Below are 24,955 nucleotides of genomic sequence, written 5' to 3' on the forward strand. Positions count from 1 at the left end.
ATGAATAAAGGCTTGTTCAAAAGAGATAAAGTTGTATCACCTGTATTGACAAGTGATGAAGAAGACAAGGAATATATGGAGCATGCACATAGTGATTTTGACCCCATAGTGGAGTATACTGTATCCACAATAATTATATGGCTATATAATGGTCATGAAGTTGGTATTGAGGGATCCTGGGATAATTGGAAAAAAAAGTGTTGTTTGTATTTTGATATAAATTGATAATCTTATATTTTTATATGTGTGACTAATTTTATAATTTTGTTTATCAGAGAATACTTGCAGAGATCAAAGGAAGACATGATGATAATGAAGGTACTTCCCATAGGGGTTTACTTCTACCGATTTATTATTGATGGACAAATTATGTGTGCTCTTGACTTGCCTCAAGAGAGAGATGATGAGGGAAATCTTTGTAATATTTTGGACTTACAGGTAACTTGAACGCCATTGTTGCTTTTTTCAACTACATCTATGTTTATTAATAAATCTAAATTGTTTTCTTTACTGATTTATAATGTTTATATAAGTATGCTAAAACTAGCCTAGTTAGTGAGGTAAAAAATTTGGGGTCACAAGCACAACTTCAAGCTTAAGCAATCATAGATGATGTCATAAGTACATTCTAATTTATTAAATGACAATTAAAACTAATTAACCAACAATTGAAATTGAAATTTAATGATCCTTTGAATTATATTATCAAATCATCTATTAATGTGAAATAGAGTAAATTTTAATAGTTGAATAAAATACTTGCAAGTATGATAGTTCGTTTTCCATTATTTTTATCTCAATTTGTTATATGTTTCTTTCCTATTTGAAGTTTTCATATTGATTTTTGCGCATATATTGTGAATCCTCGTGCAGAGGCATGTTCTCGAAAAAGAAAGCAACATGCATGAGTCCGAATCTTCTCCAAGCTATAATAATGAATATTTTAGCGAAGAAGATTATAAGCAAAAGGTACCGGAATTACCTCCATTCTTGAAGATTACACCTTTAAACAACCCTCCATCCTCAAGCGATGATCATCTGAAGCCGTGGTCCTCAAGCGATGATCATCTGAAGCCGTTACCTTGTGTTTTAAACCATTTGTTCATGCTTAAACTGCCAACTAGTCCGATGGAACTTGGTTCGACTCAACGTTTTCGCAAAAATTATGTCACTATTTACAAGTCGTTGTAAGATTTGTAAGCCTGGAATTCATTTTATGGTCAGGAAAATTAGATACATGATTAGAACCTGGGAATTGCACTTCCCCGTTATTATTATTATAAATTTTTTAATGAGGCAGACCTTAACTAATTTGTATTTCTTTTGTCCCGAAATTAATAAATATTTTTTTCGTATTTTATCACAATCGGCAGATTTTTTTTTTATATTCGAATACAAAATAGATAAATCAAAAAATATATCTTACAATTATTGTACAGAACATAATGAAATATGTTCAAAAATCAATGAAAATTATATTTCACACAATAATGATGCAAAATTTAGGATTACTCAAAGTGTTGAGTCAGAGGTCAACAACATAGACCTGGGGTACATCTAAATTTTTTTGGCACGCTTACTAGATTTGATTTTTCTATTTTTAACTTTACTTTTCTCTATTTCATCGATAAATCTCACTAAATTCTCAATAAATGAGACTAAAGTTTCGATCTTGATAAGTAAATCTTGATTCTTTAGTGGAAAATGCAAGAACCCAACTGGGGTTTTCATCATTTCTCAGTTTGATGCAGTAAAGATTGGTTCTTGAGAGGTTTTAGTACTAACCCTTTATACATACTTATATATATTGTGTATACTCAATTGGGTTTTTGTTGTTTTGAAGTTATATTGTTTGATTTTGTTTATTTAGGTGTATATATTTTGTATGTAATCGTGGTTGTTGTATTGGATCTTTATATGTTCTTGATGTTGTTTTTGTGAAATTTCCAAGAAAATCTTGATGTTTGTTGTGTTGTGTTGAGTTAAAGTGTTGAATTATGGTTTTGTATAAGAGAGGTAGGATTAGAGATGGCGATTTACGGAAATTTCTTCCGGTAGTTGCTATAACTTTGATAGGGGTTTATTTCTTGCTGTTTTTACCTAGAACAAGTCCAGTTGTTAATAATGAAGATACTGTTGAAATTGATGATGTTAATGAGGTGAAATTTAGTGGGAGGATTAATTTACCGAAACAGAATGAGCTTTCGGTTTTGTTGCAGAGTAGGAATGAGTTGCCTCCAAGAAATTTAGATCTGTATCCAACTTTAGCGAAGAAGCGGATAGTGATTGTTCTTTATGTTCATAATCGACCTCAGTATCTTCGATTAGTTGTTGATAGTCTTTCGAAGGTTGTGGGGATTAGTGAAACTTTGCTTATTGTTAGTCACGATGGGTATTTTGAAGAAATGAATAAGATTGTGGAAGGTATTAAGTTTTGTCAAGTGAAACAAATTTTTGCGCCTTATTCGCCACATGTTTTTCCGGATAGCTTTCCTGGTGTTTCTTTGAAAGATTGTAAGAATAAAGATGACCCTGATAAAGTTCATTGTGAAGGGAATCCTGATCAGTATGGAAACCATCGGTCACCGAAGATTGTGTCTCTGAAGCATCATTGGTGGTGGATGATGAATACTGTGTGGGATGGCTTAAAGGAAACTCGTCAGCACTCTGGTGATATTCTTTTTATAGAAGAGGATCACTTTATATTTCCTAATGCATATCGTAACCTGCAGTTTCTTGTCGATATGAAGCCTAAAAAATGCCCTGATTGCTATGCCACGAACTTAGCACCCTGTGATGTGAAGTCAAGGGGAGAGGGGTGGGAGACTTTGATTGCAGAGAGAATGGGAAATGTGGGTTATGCCTTTAATCGGACTGTATGGAGGAAAATACACAGAAAAACAAGAGAATTCTGTTACTTTGATGAGTATAATTGGGATATAACCATGTGGGCGACAGTGTATCCTTCATTCGGTGGCCCTGTTTATACACTACGAGGGCCTCGTACTAGTGCAGTTCACTTTGGAAAATGTGGTTTACATCAAGGTCAAGGAGAGAGGGATGCTTGTGTTGATGATGGTACTATTAATATTGATGTAGAAGAGGTTGATAAGACTGTCAACCTAAAGTCGAACTGGGGAGTACATGTATATACACACCAGTCTGGATATAAAGCTGGGTTCAAAGGTTGGGGAGGCTGGGGAGATGAGAGAGATCATCAGCTGTGCTTGGAATTTGCAAACATGTATCATGTCGGAGGCACACACTTGTGAAAGGTTGGCAGCATTTTTTGTTCTCTTAGTTTCAAATGACACAGATTACTAGTATTAGAAGCAACTATTACACGTGTAATATTTTTGTTTTATCTCATATTTTTAACCAGCATTGATATGTGTACTTATAAACGATTGTCTAGCTCTTGAAAGATTAATTTGTTATCAAATTGTTAACAATGAGTTGGTGTGTTCCTTACTTTGAGTAGCTACACATAATTCATAACCACAATAGGATGCAAAATTTATTCCACCCCTGGGATTTTAAGGTATTTTATTCCGACGATAGAGCCAGGTTTTTGCATATATTATCTACAATGCCTGTCGGAACTATCCTTCTCTGTTTTTTAGCATTCTACTTAATTTTCAGTGTACTAGGTATCTAAGTATGTTTCGAGGGAAGAGGGGGGGGGGGTATCCTAGCCTATGGGCTATGACATTTGGCCCCGAGGTGGGAGGGGATTTGAATCTATTAATCCAACACCTTTGGCCACCAGTGGGAGGGGAGGAGGTTTGCCACTAGATTATTAGAGAATCCTTGGCCTATTGGTTTCATTCTTTAAGAAATCAAGTTATTTATGGATTAACAGTAAATATAGTAGGGTTAAACAGAACTCATTCAATTTAATGGATGGAAAATGGCAATAAGGTATCATATCTTAATGAAGAAGATTCAACCTTTTAGAGCCAGATACATCATTGTGTAAGGAAAGGATGCAAATGTTCCTATAAAGTACTAATACTAAACTCTTGCCATATGTTTCTGTTTCTGTTTGTTCACTCTCGAAAAAGTAGAAGTGATCTGTAATGAAGCTATGACACTCAGGATTCTCTTGTGAATATAAAGCATTGGTTGTTAATCTTTGTATGATTGTCATATGTGGAAGCAGGTCATTTTACTGAACTTTTGTGATCCACTAAGCCAAATCTTTAGGATTGTGCCTGCAAATTTTTTTTGATAGAAGGGATCAAGTGATCATCCCAGTGATTTTCTTTTTGGATGTGCTGAGGCTGCTGGCTATAAAGATTTACATATATTGGAACTAAGTGATGCAGAATCCAATCCCAACTATCTTCTGTCCTGGTTTACTTTGTTTATCCAAACTAACATGATGCTGTTTTGTCCACTAAATTAAAAGCAATGTTTTGTGGGGCAACTGGCAAGAAGAAATTGAGTAATAGAATTAACCTCTGTTACTCGGACTCGGCTATAATTGTCTGGCATGGACACGTGTCCAAGTATCGGTTTCGGATTTTTTATAAAAAGTATACATGTTTTTGACCTAACATAAGTGTCCAATTCCAAGTGTAGGACATGTGTTGAGTGTCCGACACGGATACTTAAAGGTAAAATGAATAGTCTGAGTAACGTAGGAATTAACTGGGTTTTTTTGAAAAAAAACACAAAATCCGAGGAGGGGAAAGAATGACATGGAACAAAGTACAAAAGATATTAAGTTTAATATGATATTTATAAATATCAAAAATTGATTTATGGAACATTTACTGATAAAAAAAAATTACATTTTTTTAAAAACATAGCCGATGTATCATTACCATGTTGTACTTTCTTCAAAATCATCAGTTGGATATGATTGTCGCAACAAGTCTTATCATAGAGATAATCGTTGTATTATACCTTAAAACGCTTGTTTTTTATGATTGCCAGAGCAAATCCATGAAAAATTAATGTCCGAGTCTTAATCAGATTCCTGAAGACATGTACTTAAAATTATTTGGTGTTCTGTATTTTCGAAGAGTAGTGATAAGTGCCCCAAATATTTTCCCTAATTTTTTTATCAAATGACGTGATTGACACGTGACTGATTTTAGTTCGTAACCGCATATAAATGCATGTGGGGTCCATATTAACTTTTAGTTGCATACTTTTTAACTTTTACGATGACAAGATTTGCATTAGCACCATATCCGCGACTTACTTATTTCCATATAATAATCATATTTTGTAGGACACGTAAATCACATATAAAACGAAACACAGGTGATTAAATCTTGTGTAATCTCTCGTGTTATGTGAATTCTTAATTATTATATTATTAGTAGTATATAACCCGTGTGATGCACAATCGTTTTTATCATTGTATATCGTAAATTATAATTTTTAATAATATATTGCTGGTAGGATTTGATGTTATATCATTTAAATAATAATTTTTAAAATTATATCTAATAGTTCTTATCAATTTGATCTTACGGCTCTAGATAAAGTGATCAAGTACCCACAATCAAATTTTTAATGTTTCGTCTTTAATATAATAGTACAGATGTAATGAGAAATGCTATATTTACAAAAACTGTTCCAAAAATGATTTCAAAATACTTAGTTGACAGTATATTATTGATTATTATGTCATTAATGATATGGATCTCACGTGCATATATAGTAGGCTGAAGGACAAATTTAGCCTATTTTTACATAAAATTAACAAAAATGACCAATTTCTGAAAAATTTACCAACTTTAGCCAATGGGATACCCAAGAGTATTCACTTCATATGAGATACCCAACCGTCAGTCAGTGGAGTATCCCATATATGAAATACCTAAATACCAGTGGAGTATCTTATACAAATTGGGATACCCAAATATCCAACTGACAGTGGAGTATTCAATCGGTTAAAATTGACCACTTTTTTCAAAATTGCTATTTTGGTTAAAATTTTTCAAAAATTAGTTATTTTTGTCATTTTTTTTTAATTCTACCAATAATATTACACCATGTGTCATTTTGGGATATGTTTTGGAACCGTTCCTGGTCTTCTTGTGTGAACAGATCGACAAGTTTTCTTTATTGAGGGTAGAAAATTTACAAGACTTATCAATTTGGAATCTTATGGAAGACCAGTGAGGTCAGTCAAGAAGGAGGCTTCCTGGCAATGCATTGCTAGGCTGCTACCTTCTTTTTCATGGTGGGAATGAGTCTAACAACAAACTTATCATTGTCACATATATAAGCATGCCTAAACTCACAAACTTATCATTGGACTTCCTAAGCATGCCTAAACTCCGAAATATTAAGATGTTGAGTGCTTTGGACTAATCCCGCACAAATATGTTTTCGAACATATTTTAAAAGTTCCCGTATTAATGAAACTACCTTTATAACATGTGCGAGTTACGGGTCTTCATTAATACTTTTATATTATTTAACATTATAATAAAAAAAAATTGGATCATTACCTTATTAGTATATTTATAAATAATAATATAAATATTTGTTGTTTGTGGGATTCGAACCTGAGAGTTTTAGTAGTGTATATAACATGTGAGCTTAGTGTATATTCTTTTAGTATTTGAATCTAACGGTCCTAATCTCTTGATTAAAAATATCCGACGGTCATAAATGGGGATAACCAAATCAACCATAAAAAAACATACCAAATTATAACTCATTCCGGTTATTATATTATAGTACAGATAGTATAGATTAATGTATATTGAGAATTATTTATTATCTCCCGGAAATATTACTTGGGATGTGTTTGGTATTGCTGTTGCTGTCTGCAAAAGCAACTTTTCGCTGAAAAGCAGTTAAAAAACTGTTTGGTAAAATTTAAAAACTGCTTTTGTGAAAAGTGTTTTTAGCTTAAAAGCTGCTGTTAGAGAAAGCAAGTCCCCCATACTTTTTGAAAAAGCTGATTTTCAGCTGTTGCGGGAAGCAGACGCTGATTTCACCATCAAACCTTACCAAAATCATCATTATTTTTAATTTTTTGCATCAAAACATATACGAATCAAAAAAATTACCAAACAGTCATCTGATTTTTACAACAGCACTTTTTCCGGCAGCACTTTTTCTAACAGTATAGCAATTTTTAACATCAATCTCAAACAGAGCCTTGGTTGACAATTGACACCACCCAACACAACACTGATGAATCTAGAAGAAAAAAATGAATTTACATTTCAACACTGATTAATCTAGAAAATTGATGCTAAGTGCTAACTATGTAGGATGCTCAAATCAGTTTGATTCACTTGCAGTAACTTTACAGAGGATTACATTCAGCCAAAAATTATCAGTGAAGCTGAATTCCCTAAAAGCATGAAGCTTTGTACTCCAACATAAGAAAAATGGAATGGAGAAAAGTACTAGCAGAGAGGGTTAAAGTTTACAATGCTAACAAGGGGATTATATATTTATATCTAAAGAGACTAGTCTAGGAAGAAGAAGTTCATTAGTACTAAACCATGACAAGAGGGGCCTCATTTTTTAAGCCATACTTCATTTTTCTTATGAAATCATCACATTTCTTGTTCAGTTCTTCTGTACTCCATAACATAATTTCATGTTCTTCCTCTTCTTCTTCGTGTACTTGTTGTTTGTCAACAAGATCAAGATCATTGATGGCTTCTTTCTCGACGTAGTCTGCTGCAGATGTCACACATTCACCACCCTGATCCATTTCCTTTATTTCTACTTTTGCTTGCTCAGCTTCAGCTTTAGTGACAACTTTGATATTTATCCCCGCCTCTGCTTCAGGCATATCATCACTTTGTAGCCTAACATTTTTCTTAGTATCAGATTCCGTAAATTGATCAAAACCGACAGTGTTTTTAACAAGGACATTCTCGCGGAAATCTGCAGATTGATGATGTGAGAGCGGAACATGATGATGCCTTAAATGATAATGCCTGATAACATGACTATCGCGATAAAATTCAGTGCCAGGAGGAGTAGGAGAGGCAAACAGACCGGAGGTTTTGATGACAAGAAGCATTAGTCCATTGCAGATAAGGAAAATGCAATGTCTGTCAGTAGTGCAGTAGCTCAATAGTTTGATGGAAGATAAATAAGAAAGAAGTGAAGAGTATTGAGAAGCTATGATAGCTAAAACAGATAGTGAGACCAGGATTTGAAGTGCCTTGTTTGAAGAATTGATTTGGCTGAATATTGGGTTGTTTTGCTTCTTGTGTTGATCCATTTTCCTGTCTCGGCTCGGCTCTAACAAAACTCGGCTCTGACAGAACTCGGCTTTTTCACGGATAGTTATTGTTATAAGAGAAGATGAAGAATAGAGATGGGGAATGCCTTTTGTAAAATGACAGTAGTCACTTATATAGGATCTTGATTAGTGTCCTTGACAAGTTTATCAGACACTTGAACCCACAATGGCATAAATTTCTATATTTAACTTCAACACCTGTCTGAAAATATCATATATCCTGCCATGGGGATTCACAGCTTGTATTCTATTGAAAAACTTATTTTTTCTTGAATATGATTGTAACACTATTATTTTATTTTTTTAAGCCAACTACGAATATCGATGACTACTACTAAATATATTTGTTCAGCCTATGTAGCTGAAGAAACAACTAAATATAGGGAGCTGATAGCTGCACAACCTGATTTTCATAATAAGTAGTTTATTGGCTTATAAGCTAGTAAGTACTTATCGACGAGTGTTTGTCGATCCAAATTATAAGTTGGATTTATAACTTATAAGTTAATAAGTTGTGTTTTAGTAACGACGTACATTTTCCCAACTTATTTCGATTTTTTATTAATTTTAGTTTTAAATGTATGTTTATAAATATTATTTGAATTTAAAATTCACAAATTTAGATAATTGTATTTAATAATTATTTATTATAATTCATTTAAGTAAAAAAATATTTTGACTTATAAATAAACTATCCAAACACTTATATAACTTATAACTGTTTATCTATTTATCACTTATAAGTAACTTATGCATTTTAAGTTATAAGTTACTTATTTTAAAATTTCTCAAACGGGCACATTATTTATGTTACTTGCATAAATAATGTTTCAGAGGAAGCTAACAAAATGTTTTAGATTGACAAAAAAAATCTGAAAAATCAAGAAAAGATTCTAAATAAGAAAATGGTCCCTTCAGGAGTTGACTGACTTTTAAAGTGTGGGGTGAGGAGGAGACCTGAGTGAGTTTACCAGCAAATGCAGTGAGGCTTCCAATTAATGGATGAAATTTAATTTAGGCAAACTGAGTTCACACCTGAAAAAATAATTGATCCCTACAGCTAAAATCAAACTAGGGTTGTTATACCAAATTTTAGAAAAATTGTTTTAACAACTTTTTAAAATGTTGTTAGGAAAGGTTTAGTGGTATTTAGTAAGCGTTAAATTTCTTTACACATACTGATCAAACTGCTTGAAATAAAGCAACGGAAAATGCTAGAGACTCCAAAAATGTCCTAACGTTTTTTCACGAATGCTTATGTGTCATACTTGTGTAATCAATCACATTTTTTGTCTAGTTCCTCTCTACTACTCCATAGTCCAAACTGCAGTTTCTTGTTCTTTCTCTCCTTCTTTGTGGCCTTGTTGTTCGTCGACAAGAGGCCTTGTTGTTCGTCGACAAGATTATTGACGACTTCTTTTTCGTCGTAGTCTGCTGCAGATGTTACACATTCACCACCCTGATCCATTTCTGTTATTCCTATTTTTGCTTCCTCAACTTTAGTGAAAACATTGGCATTTGTTTCTGAACACATTTCTTAGTATTGGCTTAATAAATTGATAAAAACAACACTGTCTTTTTACTTTTACTGTTTTACATGAATATTTTCACGGAAATCTGCAGATTGATGATCTTAGAACTGAACATGAACATGATGCTTGATAACACGACTGTCGCGATAAATTCAGTGCTAGGAGTAGCAGGTGTTAGAATATCCTCAACATCAATAAAACTTTTCTCTTCTGCCTATTTGTGTTCTTTCTTTACGTTTATTATAATCTTTCTTGTTTCCGTTATAACAGCAGGGGAGGCAAACAATACGGAGGGACCTAAGTGAGTCTACGAGGAAAAGCAGTGAAGCTTCCAAATCGGTTCGGCCCTGACAGTTTAATAAGTGAAAGTAAATTTAGCACTTCATCATGGGATTCACAGATTTGAAACCTGCTAAATTTAACTAAAAAGGAATTAATTCATCCAACACAACATTACATTTAATGATACTGTATGAGATTCGATCACTAGACCTAAGCCATGTTGAAGAGTATAAGATCATGCCGGGATCTTTCTCTACCACTTTAAGATTTTAGAGTGACTAATTACTTAATGAGCCACTTATAAGAAGCGGTTTTCCACCACTGCGCCACTCCTGCTTATTTCCCTCAGTAATGAACTCATCAGAGAAACAGAGATTTTGCTGATGTACAAGTCTATAAGATAATGAATATTAGGACCTGATGATAACCAGGTAATCAGTTTCTTGTACCGTTCCTTGTTAAAAAAACTAGCACAAAAATTGCCAGAAGTAGCACTACAATCTCTCAAGAGCGCATTTAGGTAACAAAACCGAAATTTATGGGGTCGTATATATCAGTTTGATTATCGAACTTAATAGAATATCATTTGAGTAACCAAAGTCATACATAATATTAACGTATGATCACTATAAAAAATTAACTATAAAAATTTTAGTACACGATTCAGTTCCACATAATATTAATATTAAGATTTAGTAGTTGATAAAGAGTAATTTAGTATTACATATTGATAAAATGTATTAAATCATATAGATAAGAAATATATTGGAATGTATTAATCATCTCTTCTGTTTTGTTATGTTCCAAACAGAATGAAGATGGAACTGAGGTTGAATGCAGGGTTTGGGATCCTTCGAGATCTAAGTTGGCAGCTGTCATTCACGCAGGGTTTAACTACTTTTCGATTAAACCTGGTGTTAAGGTTTTATATCTAGGAGCTGATTCTTTTGCAACTGTCTCTCATGTGTCTGATATTGTTGGCACTTCTGGGAAGGTCTATACCGTTACACCTTCTTCTTGCACGGAATTGTCTGACATGGCTATTAAACGTTAACGTTAGACATATTAATGAGGATCCTAGTAATCCATTCAAGTACCAAAAGCTTTTTGGGAATGTAGATGTTATGGTGTCTGAGATTCCTGTTGAAAGTCAGGTTCAGAGGATGGCTGTGAATGCATCATACTTTCTCAAAGTTGGAGGTCATTTTATTGTATCTTTCCAGGCAAAACGCTTAAAGTTTGGCCTGCCTATCGCGTCTGAGGCCATGATTGGTGCAGAATGTTTGAAACTAATGAAGGAAAGATTGGAGCCATATGATGAGGTTAACATAGAGAGGGATATTGCTTTTTATGAGCCCTGCATACAGCTCCCCTTGTAGCCTGCAGGAAATTTTTTTAAGAGGGGCAAGCACCTGGATTGTTGTCGGGGAAATTAAGCATAATGCTTATTGCTTATTATTAAGCCATATGATATTGTTGGCACAAGCAACTGAGCATGACCAACTCTTTGGGTTGTTAGCCTACACAAGTCCTTTGCTGCCATAGCAATGGGAATAACTCTCTTGCAGATGGTTTCTGATCATCCACTCATGTCATCTGCAACTGCAGCCTATTAATTTGTTTTTGCCATCTGTACGTCCGTCGGTGTAGTCATAGCCTCATAGGGTTGTGATAGATGCTGCAACTGCAACTGCAATGCAAGGGGTTGAAGCAGATCATTAGTTTGTAGCCTAACATACTTCTTATAGTCAGATTCTGCAAACTCATAAAAATAAAAACCTTATTTTTTCCTTGACATCCCCTTGGCATTATTTTCTATGTTTACAATCAAAATTTGTCAGAAAATATTATATATCTTATCAAAAATATTTTTTTTTATTTATGTACAACGATTGGTGACTAATTTATTTTCTAATGAGAATCGATCGCTAGACCTGATGTACTTGGTCTAGGTATTAGGAGCGGCGTTGTCACCGCTGCGCCACCCCGGATCCTCGTTTGATATGGCTACTACTTCAAATACATATGTTAATTTTCCCCCATTTTCATATTCAAATATATAAAATAATGTCTGATAATATGTTACTATGTTAGGTTCCCCACATATCCAGATGCAAATCTTTGCTTTAATGTCTATGAAGTTTAGCTTGCTTGTAAATTTATATGCTTATTATCACCCTCAGAAATGAACTCATCAAAGGAACAAATCTTATGCAAGGGATTGTAGCAGATCACTGGTTTGTAGCCTAACATTTTTCAGATTGATAGAAATAAAAACCATTATTTTTACCATGAGCTCACCTTGGCATTATTTTTTTATATTTGTGTTCAAAACTTGTCGGAAAATATTATATATATTATCGCGAATTCACAAATTGTATCCTATTCAAAAAATGGTTTTTTCTTTAATTTTATGTAAAACCATTTTTTTATGTACAACCATTGGTGACTTTATTGAGAATCGATCGCCTGACCTTAAGTACTTAGTCCAGACGCGGAGTGGCGTTGTCACCGCTGCGCCACTCCTGATTCTCATTTGTTGTGGCTATTAGTTAAAAACATATTAGCGAAACATATTTAACATGTTTTAGTTTTACTCGTATATAGTACATGAGAGTGATAAAAAAATTATTATTAGTGTTTCTAAATATTTTACGCCCCTAATGAACTTTAATGTATTAATTACGAGTTTACAAAAATATTTACGATTGATGCAAATTGCAAAAGTTTTTGCAATGTTTTCGAAAATTTGTAATGCATCAAATAGTAGAATGGCACTCAATTCACAGATCATGGATTAAAATGCAGAAGAAAACAAGAATGTAGACAAGCTCTGCATTGCTCTGTTCACTCGTGACATTATTATACTCTAATCATTGAAAAATTTACCAAACATCATTTATTTTACTACTTTTACCCACTAAATCTTGAAATGCAGTTCACCAAAATTTGAAATGCCCAGGTTTTTACTCCAGTCCACACCAGACTTAAGATCCAAATCACTAGTACTTATCAAAATATGGTCTTTGATTATTGTTTTCAATCTTACTTTTATAGCAGGGACTTCTCCTTATCTTATGAAATGGAATGAAGGTTTTATTTTACTAGGTACTCAGTTTGCAGGAGGAGTGTTCTTAGGCATTGCCTTGTTGCAGTTTCTTGGTGATTCAAATGAGTGTTTCGAGAAGTTGAGCTCGAGAGATTATCCTTTTGCATTCATGTTGGCTATTTCTGGGTACTTATTGACAATGTTGGCTGATTGTTTGTGTGTTTATGTGTACAGAAAGCGGAAAAGTAGGGAGGCTGGTAAGTTACTGATGCTGTTCTTGAGATTCAGTTTTGCTGAATTTATGTGCTTGTGTATGTGCGCATTATGTGTATTGAATTGCATTCTGTTTGCTAGATTAGGCTATATAGTTCGAAACTGAAGTAGCTTAAGTCGAATTTTTTTCGGGTAGTACCTTCACTGCAACTTTTAATTAGTAACTAATTGGTATCGAAATTTAGTTTTGGATGTTACTGGGACAAGTCAATATTGATTCTTTCTAATTTCCAGACTATAATCCCATGTAACTTTTTACAAAACAAAGGATTTTTTCCAAGGCTTTTAGTCCAATTCAAGAGAACCTTAAGTATTGCTCTTAAAGTTATAGACATTTAGGATTCCGATTATTCAAATGATTGAACTTAAAGCCTAAAGGTTTGAAATGTGCATTCTTAAACATAAAGGCTTTCTGTAAAGCGCGTATTTATGTGAACATTAAGCTAAAAATTGTCATTAAGCGTTATTTACTCATAAAGTCATGTAAACTATCTGTCATTGAAACAATATACTGCATAATATATTTATGTACGCTTAGTAGCGTCTGATATAGGGTTCTTAGGGGCGAACGGTGGTTTGCCAGTTCCAGGGAAATACATGATTCTCTGATACTTGTGTTTAAGCACTCTAACAATCAAGCAAGCAAGTTTTGGGCTTACTTGTGGATACAGTATACTAATGAAGTTAGCCTAATTGCACATTCCTACGCTTAATTCCCTCGGGAGTGAACTCATCACAGCAGCAGACCCTTTGTATTAAGAACCAGGGTACTCGAGTGTCACAATTGCACATAAGACATCCTAACATATATGTGCAGACGGAATTTATAATCTTCTGGGTGTCGTTTTAACATTATATCGTATTTTCATAATGTACAGCAGTACAAGTCTATAAAAAAGGGAAATTAGGACCTGATGCTTACCAGGTAATCATTTTCTTCTATTGTTCCTTGTTTGCAGCTGCGCAGCAAAGAAAAACTACCACAAACATTGCTAGCAGTAGCACTGGGACCTCGCGATCACTCATTCAGGTACCAAAACAGCAATTTCTTATGTACCTGCATACTTGTTTCATGATCTGTGTCAACATTCTTGGAATGTACATACTACAGAGTCAAGTTCTATATTGTTAAAGGTTAAGCTACCTTATTTTGTTATTGATGAACTAAAAAAACACATAAAATGGATAGCATTAGTAATAATTTGGTGGAAGTGATGATATCTGGACTGGTTTATTTCAAGAAAGCTTGTTATTCATCATACCAGACCAAATCAGATGTCGTAAAAAAAGATTTAAGCTTCTTTTTTTGGTTCTCACTCATACAGGTTGTTGATTATGAACTTGATCATTATGTGGATCCAACATTTTTCAGCACCAGTTCCTTCGGGGACAGCATCCTGTTAATCGTGATGCTGTCCTTCCATTCTGTTTACGAAGGAATCACTATTGGCATTGCAGGTACCAGCAGTAAAGCATGGCGAGCTCTTTGGGTGGTTAGCCTGCACAAGATCTTCGCTGCCATAGCAATGGGAATAGCACTACTACGAACACTTCCTGATCATCCACTCGTGTCATGTGCAGCCTATTCATTTGTTTTTGCCATCTCTACTCCCATTGGTGTAGCCATAGGAATTGTGATAGATTCTACGGTGCAAGGGGCTGTAGCAGACTGGATTTACGGGATATTTATAGGGATTTCAAGCGGTGTTTTTCTTTATGTCTCAGTTAATCATCTAGTCTCCAAAGGGTACTCTCCACAAAGTAAGGTATCAGTTGACACACCACTACATAAGTTCTTAGCTGTGCTTGTCGGTGTTGCTGTGATCGCGATTATTATGATCTGGGAGTCTTAACACATTGTAAATACGAGTTTTTGTTTCATAGTTCGATGAAAAAACCATTACTAAGATATCAAAGTTTTGTAGCTGCACAAGTCTTTTACCTGTTCAATCTCTTAAACCTGGAGGCATTTATATAAAATTTCAATTTTCGATATGCCTATAAGAAGCTACCTAAACTACAGAAAATTTGTAGTCCAGCTAATGCAACGAAAGTGGTAATGCAGCATTGCCCTGGAATGATCATCCTCACAATTCGAAATCACGAAAAGTACTGCAAAATTTACCAGGAAATGGTGTTATTGGGCTGATCATTTGGTGTTGCAGAACCATCCCTTCAATTGACTGGAGTGGTAAAAATGAGTATTTCGGTAATGAACGAGAATCGAATTTGGACTTTTGATGAACTGAGATTACAGCATCTTCTGGAGAAAAAGGATAACTATCAAATTTAAAAGAAAAGCGTATGAACATTAATTTTGACCCACTTAAGGTATACAAGAAATATGGGCCTTAGTCCAACTGCAAAATAAGAAGATTTCCCCTAAACCCCATAACCAGCCCATTACACAAACATACAAAATGAACACCTTTTAAAACAAGGGTCGTTAAGCGGTCATCATTGGATAAGATACAACTACTGTAATATTTCATTGTGATAGCACTCACCTGCCGCAAATTGCAGCAGCCCACAATGAAACATTACGGCTTCAGCCAAGTTGGTCGAGAATAATTTACCTTAAAACGAAAAACACAGGGTCCAATACTTCAAACCGGTCTCGTTTACAATAAAATATTTTCGGCCACCAATTATAACAACAATGTATTATGTACAACTGTTAGTACTTAGTACTCCATCCGTCCCTAAATATTTTTCCCATTTGTGTCGGACACGTTTGTCAATGCACGTTTTTTATTGTTAATATCTTTAATTTCGGATTAGTATTAAATATAAAAACTTTACTGTATTAAAGTACTCGTAAACACAAATACAACAAGATCACTCATGACTATATTTGATCTTATAGATTAGACGTAAATTAGTAGTCAATCGCTTATCACGAACAGTAGAGAAAGTCAAAATGGTAAAACAAAATGGGACATAGGGAGTACGAGACTATTAGTTACAAAGTTGAGGCTCAAGTTCATAGCCATCAACCAAAAAATGTAAGCAATAAGCAAGTTGGAAACACAATCTTTTTCTTCTGTACAGTTGGTATACATAATGCAGATAGTGTACAAGCAGCAGCAGCGTTTAAAGCTTACTTATTCTGAGCATGTAATCTAATCTAGTAAACAAAAGAAACTGTCAAAGGGAAGGAGGATGAAGAGAGAAACATACTTAGCAGGTAGCAGGTCATACGTTATACGACATCTATAAAAAGCAGTGGAGGATAGACTTGTCTGATCACCAAAGTTGTAAGAATATGTTGCAGATGATAACAATAAAGACGGAGTTACCGCAATTATTACCATGGTTGTATGGTTCACGACAAATGTATGTTGCGGCATATTTTTCTACGATAAATTAAACATGTCAAACTCTAAAGGAGAAAAGTATATATGACCTCTGGTATTTGTTGATATTGTAAATATTGTTTAATTTTGTCGATGTTGAAAACGAGTATTCGATGAAAATTTGGATTTTAAAAACATAATCGACTACCATCTTTTTTACGATTTTTATAACTTTGGTTTTGGTTCAAGAAAACAACTATTAATATATATTTAATTTAATAAGCACAATAAAGTAAGCGTCAAGTGTTGACACGGGAAACCAACGTAGGGCTGTAATTTAAACTGAGTCGAGCGGGACATTCGATAAACGAGCTCAAGTTTGAGTATTTTTAAACGAGATTAGGCTCAATTAACCAAACCCATTTGAACTTGTGTCAGAATTCCGCTTCCATACACGTTCAAGCCGAGTTGAACTCAGTTAAACGAGTTGGAATTCGAGCCGCCCGACTCCAATTACAACTCCAGCCACTTCCCACTAGTATCACTGTACATCAGAGATACTTAAAAATAGACAATAGTAGTTGTAAAGCAAAAGAATACTTGTGATAACCATATACCCACATGTGCATCTGTACCCACTGTACGTTAGTTGGTCAATTCTTCACAGGCATGCATGTAAAAATAGAGTATACAGACCTAGGTCTCAGCTCAGGGTCTCAGAGGACTGAAACATACATACATACATGAAACATAATTCATAAGTAGGGGCATGTAGGCTAGGTAGAATAGGGATGAGCAGAAAGGATATAAAGGAAGCGAGTTGAGTGTCAGAAAATTTGTACTTTGGCTGAAACAAGATTGATAGATAGATAGATAGATAGTAGTAATAATAATGGTTGATACACTGTATCTGCTAGGCTACAGATTGTAAGTAAGCGTGGCAATTCTATGGCCCCAGGTAGTGTAATGTGTTCTTTTTATGCTTTCTCTCCGGTTTTAAAAACCATACCCTTCACAATGTATGTTAAACAAAAATCTTGAAAACAAAGAGAATGAAACAAACTAGGACGATAGATAGCTACCAGTGTAGTAGCAGTCCTCCTGATTTAGTTGGGGTGCGCGAGAAAAGGCCCGGACACCGGATTTTAGGAAGTTATATACTTTTGAATAGGGCCCTGTGTCCGAGTTTTAAGTTGGACATAATTCGAATTAAGTTGATCTAAATCTCTTCTCGTTAGAACAAGGGTAAATCATTGTTCGAACTCGATTTGTTTAATTTTACTAGTCGAGTTAGCTCGTTTAATTAAATAAGATGGAAACTTTTCAAGCCGCCTCTCTCGGATTATAGCTCTATTTAAATTGATAAAGGTTTAAACGAACTGAGTTTGAGTCTAATTTAAAAAAAAATTGCGAGCTCCGGTTTAAATTAAATTTGAGTTTTTTATTTATTTAGCCATAATAATATGTTACGTGAACGACATTGATAGGGGTTCATAGGATGTGTCGTTATTGTTATTACGTACTCGCTCTGTCCCTTAATACATTTTCTTATATTGACTTTGGACGCTATTCAGGTTAAGCGATTGACTATTAATTTACATTTAATATATAAGATCAAATATAATCATGTGATCTCGTTGAATTCGTATTTATGAGTACAGTAATATAATGAAATTTTTATATTTAATACTAATACCAAATTAAAGATATTAACAATCAAAAGTGTATGTGGGCAAACATGTCCAATACAAAATAGAAACGTTTTTAGGGACGGAGGGAGTACATAATAACGCTAATGCATTAGTGAATTTGATTTATCAACAGATTTATGCTTAAAAAGGCGTTTATACGTTATTTTTAAATACCCATATACATAAATGAATATGTATAATACTATATGTCATTTTTGAAGTTAAATCAATATTTTTATGCTTAATTTGGAGTTTACATCTAATTTTAAAATAAATTGAATTTGAGTAAAACTTTTAAATCTTTTAATATCTAGTAATGTATGTGATGAATCCGACGAATGCGTTGTTATTACATTGTTTTAAAAGTTTTTTTTGACAATTATGACTTATTGACTTACAAATGAGTATTTGTTCTCATATATTTTCGGGGTGAGCAAGGATCGAACCTAAAATATGGGACCATCTGAGCTATCCAACCACTCACATTGTTTTAAAAGTTAAACTAACCCGAAATCTATACTTATTTATTAATAAGTGAAATCATATATAATTTGATGCTAAAAATATCAAATTATCAAATTTTGATACTTAACTGACATAAGTTGATTTTTATTCTCTATAAAATTTATTTATTTTTAACACAAATCTACTTCTATTCTTTATAAATTTTATTTTCTTTTTAGTTAATATTCATCCAATCGTCTATTTACTTCATAAAATAAAAATATTTTTTAGATGATTTATAAATTATACTAAAAATGTATTAAGTTACGTTAAATTAAGTAAAATAACTTATATTTATTTTTAATTTTAGAAAAAACTACAAACTACTAGGTAAACTATTAACACGAATTGACTTATATTCTTCGTAAGCTTTATTTATTTATAAATTATATTAAAAATTTATTAAGTTACGTTAAATTAAGTAAAATAACACACATATATATATATATACTTTTATTTTGAAAACTACTAACTACAAAATAAATTATTAACACGAATTGACTTTTATTTTCTGTAAACTTATTTTCTATAACATTAGAATAATTAAGTAATAGAAAATGACTTTAGTAACATTTAATAACTTTTAAACTGAAACTTATTGATATAACGATCGTATTTGTTACTGTCCATCACATAGTTTATTTACTTTAAATTAAAAAACATATTTTAACGGTAACAGATTTATGGGTTGTATTTAGATTATATTAAGTAATATTAAATTAAGTTTAATAACATTTATTTACTTTCATTTGTAAATTAATTTTTATCGATAATTAAGTAATATTAAATAAACTATATTTAAAAGACTAATTATGAGATAATTATCAAATTATATTAATTAATATTAAATTATCTAAAGAACATATATATATGGTGCATAAGATAGAGATATAATTCGTTTCACAAAAATAAAACTAATATGTTAGAAATCTATATCAAGTAAAACAATGCAAAAACTAGAATTACAGTGGAAAATTTCACAACTTATTCGATTTTTTTAACCACATAATTATTTTTTGCAAGTAACAATTTAATATTTGATATTAATATATTAATTTCAATTCGTGTTTCGCACGGATTATAAATAATTCTCTACAAATATTAATTCAATATTTTTAGTTTCGGACCCGTGTTTCGCACGATTATCAACTATCTATACTAATAAGCGTCCCTAATCTTGGTACTCACTACAAAAATTATACAACTATTTTTAAAATTTTATATAATAAAATCTCAACTGACAAAAATTAACTTTTACTACTCTTTGTAAATTTTATTTTCCTTCATTTTTTATTTGTTTCTGAACATTGCGTCGGTTTACTTAAAAATCATTGTATTAGTAAATTAACATGTCATATTTATATAAGTAATTAGGTGCATGCATAACTAGAATTATACGGTGAAATTTTAGAGTTATACTTAATTTCGATTTTTTAACTAAATATTTTAACAACATTTTATATATTATATTTAGATATGTATTTTGCACAGATTATGAGTTTTAGTTTTATACAAATAATAATGTGATATTATTATTTTTAATTTTGGACCCGTAATTTACACGGTTACCGACTAGTATATGTAAGAAGATATTAGGCTGGATAAATCAAATCCGATTACATGTCAAGTATTCTCTTAACACTCCCCAAATTTAGAACCCCAGCTAACACCAGAGATCCACAAAAAATCCGAATCTTGAAATTCCAGGCATTTGAAATTCCGCGTACTTGGGTGTAAGTATGAGAAGAACAGTATACTAACTCGTTGTGTAAAATCATCATCATTATCATTCCTCAGGTCACAATGTTGAGCTAGATTTGGAAATTTAATGGATATGACTTGCATGCAACTGTCAATATAAATGGAGGGAATCTGTGCAATATTCAAAGGTTCTCTGGTATCGTCGTCTTCTTCTGTCCTGTCTAACTGATACTTGAATTATCACTAATGGCATTTTGCATTTCTGTAAATTATTTGATTTGTTTGTGCGCAATGGCTTTATGCAAGTTGTAAGAGCATGGGTCAAATAAATGTTTATTATATAAAGTTTGAAGGTGGGAGCTCGGGATAAACAACGGGTCAGAATCGAACCGGAACTGAAACAATTTAGAAGCGAATTAACAATATTTTCATAATCGAGCTGGAACCGTTCTTATGTAAGAACCGTTTTTATCGTATTCAAATATTTATTTATATTTCTACAATATATTTTATTTCAAATTTATTTATTTTGAATATTTTTTGTTGTAAAAGAGTAATCTTTAGTTATAGTTAATCTCTGGTCCGACTAGACTACAGTGCAAAAAATATTAAAATAACATACTGGCAAAACAAATTAAAGTTTCCAACATAAATTGGTAAATAGAAAACATAGTACTATAATTATTATTACTTGAGTGACTCAATTATGATTTTTTTAATAAATAATTGCATTCTAATTTTTTTAAGGAATATTGAAAATTCACTTTTTAATTTTTATTATTGCGCTTATTGGCTTAACTGTTAACTATTTGCAAAATAATTACTCTTTTATATTATTAACATTTTATTAATCTAATTAATATTTAAAAGTATTTTAACTAAATTATACTTTTAGAATGACTCCCGACTTCTAAATTTGTTATTGTCAATCATTATAAACGATTTTAAGCACTGCTATCAGAAGAACAGTTTATACCGAAAAAAGTAAAAATAAAATTCTGTGACTAACTTCGATATACGGAATTTGAAAAATTTGACGCGTTTACTTTTATAGAATAAACTCGTATTTCTTCCATGATCTTAACAATGATCAAACACCAGAAGTTTTAATGGTTTTTTTAAAACTAAAATCAATATTTTTTGTTAAGAAATAATCTAAAATGAAACTGAACTTATAATTGTTTGAAAAATGTGATACGAACATTAGTGAATTTTCAACTTAATGTGATTTAAAGGTGTTAGACATAAATAATACTAAAATACAATATGAAGTGGAGATGCATTGTTATTTTTTTATTTAGTCTTACTGATTATTACGGTAAATATTTCGTATTTCATATGTCGAAACTACTTAAAATCTGTTTCTTATGTTATTCAAGATATCTTGTTCTTTAAATATTAATCTGCCTAAAAATCGTGTACAATATATTTATAATAAAATCTTAAAATCAGTCGAGCATTTTGAATACACAAATAGGTTTAACTATTTGCAAACAATAATTTGGTTGATAAAATGTCAATAATATATAACATAGTCATTTTTATGTAAAAAATTATAGTTGAGCCATTAAAGTGCAATAATAAAAATTAAAAAATGAATTCAATAACGTTTGTTTTTATTTTTTTGGCAGAATGCAATCATATGTTAAAAAATTAATAGTTTAGTCACTAAAGTGACAATGATTATTTAGCAAAAAAAATACAACGATTAAAAAAAGTCATTTTTGTGCAAAACAATAATAGTTGAGTTCATTAAACTGCAATTTAGGTCTTGATACCTTAAAATGAAATATAATCTATACAATTATGAAATAGACGAAATATTGAAAGTTTGGCCTGTACGGTCCTCTGTTAAATTATTTAACTATCCTTGTTTTATAATTTTACTTAGTTGCCTTATGTATATTCAGTTAATCAGCCTTGTATTTTAAACTCTTTTAATTTGATTCTAATTTTAATTCATATTATTCTAAAAAAATTATTAATTGGAGTCAATTAATATGAAAAGAAGACCCGGTAATCAAGTCATTCATATCACTCATACACTCCGTACACTTTCCATCGTTCAAAAAAATATCTTTCAATCTATACTATATAATAATAACCGAAATATTAAAAAATTTGGTCGGTCTAAAGAATTCTGGCAATAATATAATATATAAAAGTTTGATCAGCGTAAAGATATCGGACAACTAAATAATATATATTATTCGTTAGGCTAACAAATTATACTATTAAACCACGTGAAAATAAAAATAAAATACAATTCGTTGTTCAGTATAATGGTCATGCAATAAAGCAAATAATATATACTATTCATATTGGCTAAAATAAAATTGTATTATTGATCCAGACCCACGATAAATCAAAATAATATATATAATTCATCTCGGCCAAAACAAATTATGTTATTGATCCGAACTAAATAAAATTAAAACAATTAAATATAATTAATGGAATATTATCATATAATGGGTCTCATGTTAAAACAAAATAATGAAATAAATGATTTGACTAAAAAACTATACTGCACAATTAATATATTCCAAAATTAAAATCATAATATAAATTATTGATCGATATAATGACATCGGGTTAAACAAAATAATATATAACATAATTTTTATTGTTGTTCATCATGTCCGAGATTGCAGATATGTGGGGTATTTCATGGTATTGATTGAGTGATAAGGGTTTTTATGGTGATACATCCATGATCGATTGCTCAAAACAACAATTGAAGGATTATAACATGTACATATCTTTTAAAAAAATAGTTTGGTTGCCTATCCAAGAAAAAATAATACAATGATGATATGATTATGCGTTAGTACAATTTCGATTATATGTGTAGATGCCGTATATCTTTTAATTATTGAATTACCTTCCTTTTTCAAAAAAATTAATAAAAAAGAATGTTTAGAGCATCTCCAACCATATAGAATCCTTAACTAAAAATCATTAATACATACTATAAATAAAGAATATAGAGATTATGTAAAAAAATCTATCTCCAATGGTACATTCCCCTTATTTATAAATTTAGCCAACCTCGTGATGTTGACTATATTTGTTGAACCACTACAGACCTGTAAGAAATCTGTAAAAAAAATCTATCTCCAATTGTACATTCCCCTTATTTATACAATAATGAACCAATGCGTTTGTAACCAATTATAACCAAGACCAATGGAGATGCTCTTAACACCACATAACTTTTAAAAAATATTATGGAATTATGTTTTAAATAAGCATTGAAAAACGTGCCGAAAAATAACGTATAAAAATCAATGAGACAGAGGCAGTATTATTTAAAAGTATTTTAACTAAATTATACTTTTAGAATGACTCCCGACTTCTAAATTTGTTATTGTCAATCATTATAAACGATTTTAAGCACTGCTATTAGAAGAACAAGATAAACTGAAAAAAGTAAAAATAAAATTCTGTGACTAACTTCGATATACGGAATTTGAAAATTTTGAGGCGTTTACTTTTATAGAATAAACTCGTATTTCTTTCATGATCTTAACAATGATCAAACACCGTAATGAAGTTTTAATGTTTTTTTTTTAAACTAAAATCAATATTTTTTTGTTAAGAAATAATCTAAAATGAAACTGAACTTATAATTGTTTGAAAAATGTGATACGGACATTAGTGAATTTTCAACTTAATGTGATTTAAAGGTGTTAGACATAAATAATACTAAAATACAATACGAAGTGGAGATGCATTTTTATTTTTTTTATTTAGTCTTACTGATTATTACGGTAAATATTTCGTATTTCATATGTCGAAACTACTTAAAAATATGTTTCTTATATTATTCAATATATCTTGTTCTTTAAATATTAATCTGCCTAAAAATCATGTACAATATATTTATAATAAAATCTTAAAATCAGTCGAGCATTTTGAATACATAATTAGGTTTAACTATTTGTAAACAATAATTTGGTTGATAAAATGTCAATAATATATAATATAGTCATTTTTATGTAAAAAATTATAGTTGAGTCATTAAAGTGCAATAGTAAAAATTAAAAAATGAATTCAATAACATTTATTTTTATTTTTTTGGCGTAATGCAATCATATGTTAAAAAATTAATAGTTTGGTCACTAAAGTGACAACGATTATTTAGCAAAAAAAATACAACGATTAAAAAGAGTCATTTTTGTGCAAAACAATAATAGTTGAGTTCGTTAAACTGCAATTTAAGTCTTGATACCTTAAAATGAAATATAATCTATACAATTATGAAATAGACGAAACATCGAAAATTTGGCCTGTACGGTCCTTTGTTAAATTATTTAACTATCCTTGTTTTATAATTTTACTTAATTGCCTTATGTATATTCACTTGATCAGCCTTATATTTTAAA

General features: G+C 31.5%; 3 protein-coding genes across 4 annotated transcripts; all 3 read left to right on the top strand.

Moving 5' to 3' along the window:
* LOC141706517 (SNF1-related protein kinase regulatory subunit beta-2-like) lies at positions 1-1,282 on the top strand. Its single transcript, XM_074509249.1, has 3 exons — positions 1-197; positions 276-438; positions 874-1,282. Exons 1-3 carry the CDS (start codon positions 1-3, stop codon positions 1,189-1,191), a joined length of 678 nt encoding a protein of 225 aa, XP_074365350.1. The 3' UTR covers positions 1,192-1,282.
* Positions 1,283-1,510: 228 nt separating this feature from the next.
* On the top strand, positions 1,511-3,455 carry LOC141706615 (alpha-1,6-mannosyl-glycoprotein 2-beta-N-acetylglucosaminyltransferase). The gene has a single exon (XM_074509388.1). It carries the CDS (start codon positions 1,998-2,000, stop codon positions 3,270-3,272), a length of 1,275 nt encoding a protein of 424 aa, XP_074365489.1. The 5' UTR covers positions 1,511-1,997; the 3' UTR covers positions 3,273-3,455.
* A 9,412-nt stretch (positions 3,456-12,867) lies between these two features.
* LOC141705335 (zinc transporter 2-like) lies at positions 12,868-15,361 on the top strand. Of its 2 annotated transcripts, XM_074508346.1 has the most exons (4): positions 12,871-13,015; positions 13,111-13,359; positions 14,335-14,405; positions 14,701-15,361. In XM_074508346.1, exons 2-4 carry the CDS (start codon positions 13,131-13,133, stop codon positions 15,226-15,228), a joined length of 828 nt encoding a protein of 275 aa, XP_074364447.1. In that variant the 5' UTR covers positions 12,871-13,015; positions 13,111-13,130; the 3' UTR covers positions 15,229-15,361. The 2 variants fall into 2 exon arrangements, with proteins under 2 accessions (XP_074364441.1, XP_074364447.1); XM_074508340.1 differs by having other exon boundaries at positions 12,868-13,359.
* Positions 15,362-24,955: the final 9,594 nt, after the last annotated feature.

This window comes from Apium graveolens, chromosome 2 (genome assembly GCF_009905375.1).
Source record: "Apium graveolens cultivar Ventura chromosome 2, ASM990537v1, whole genome shotgun sequence".
Lineage (NCBI taxonomy): Eukaryota > Viridiplantae > Streptophyta > Magnoliopsida > Apiales > Apiaceae > Apium > Apium graveolens.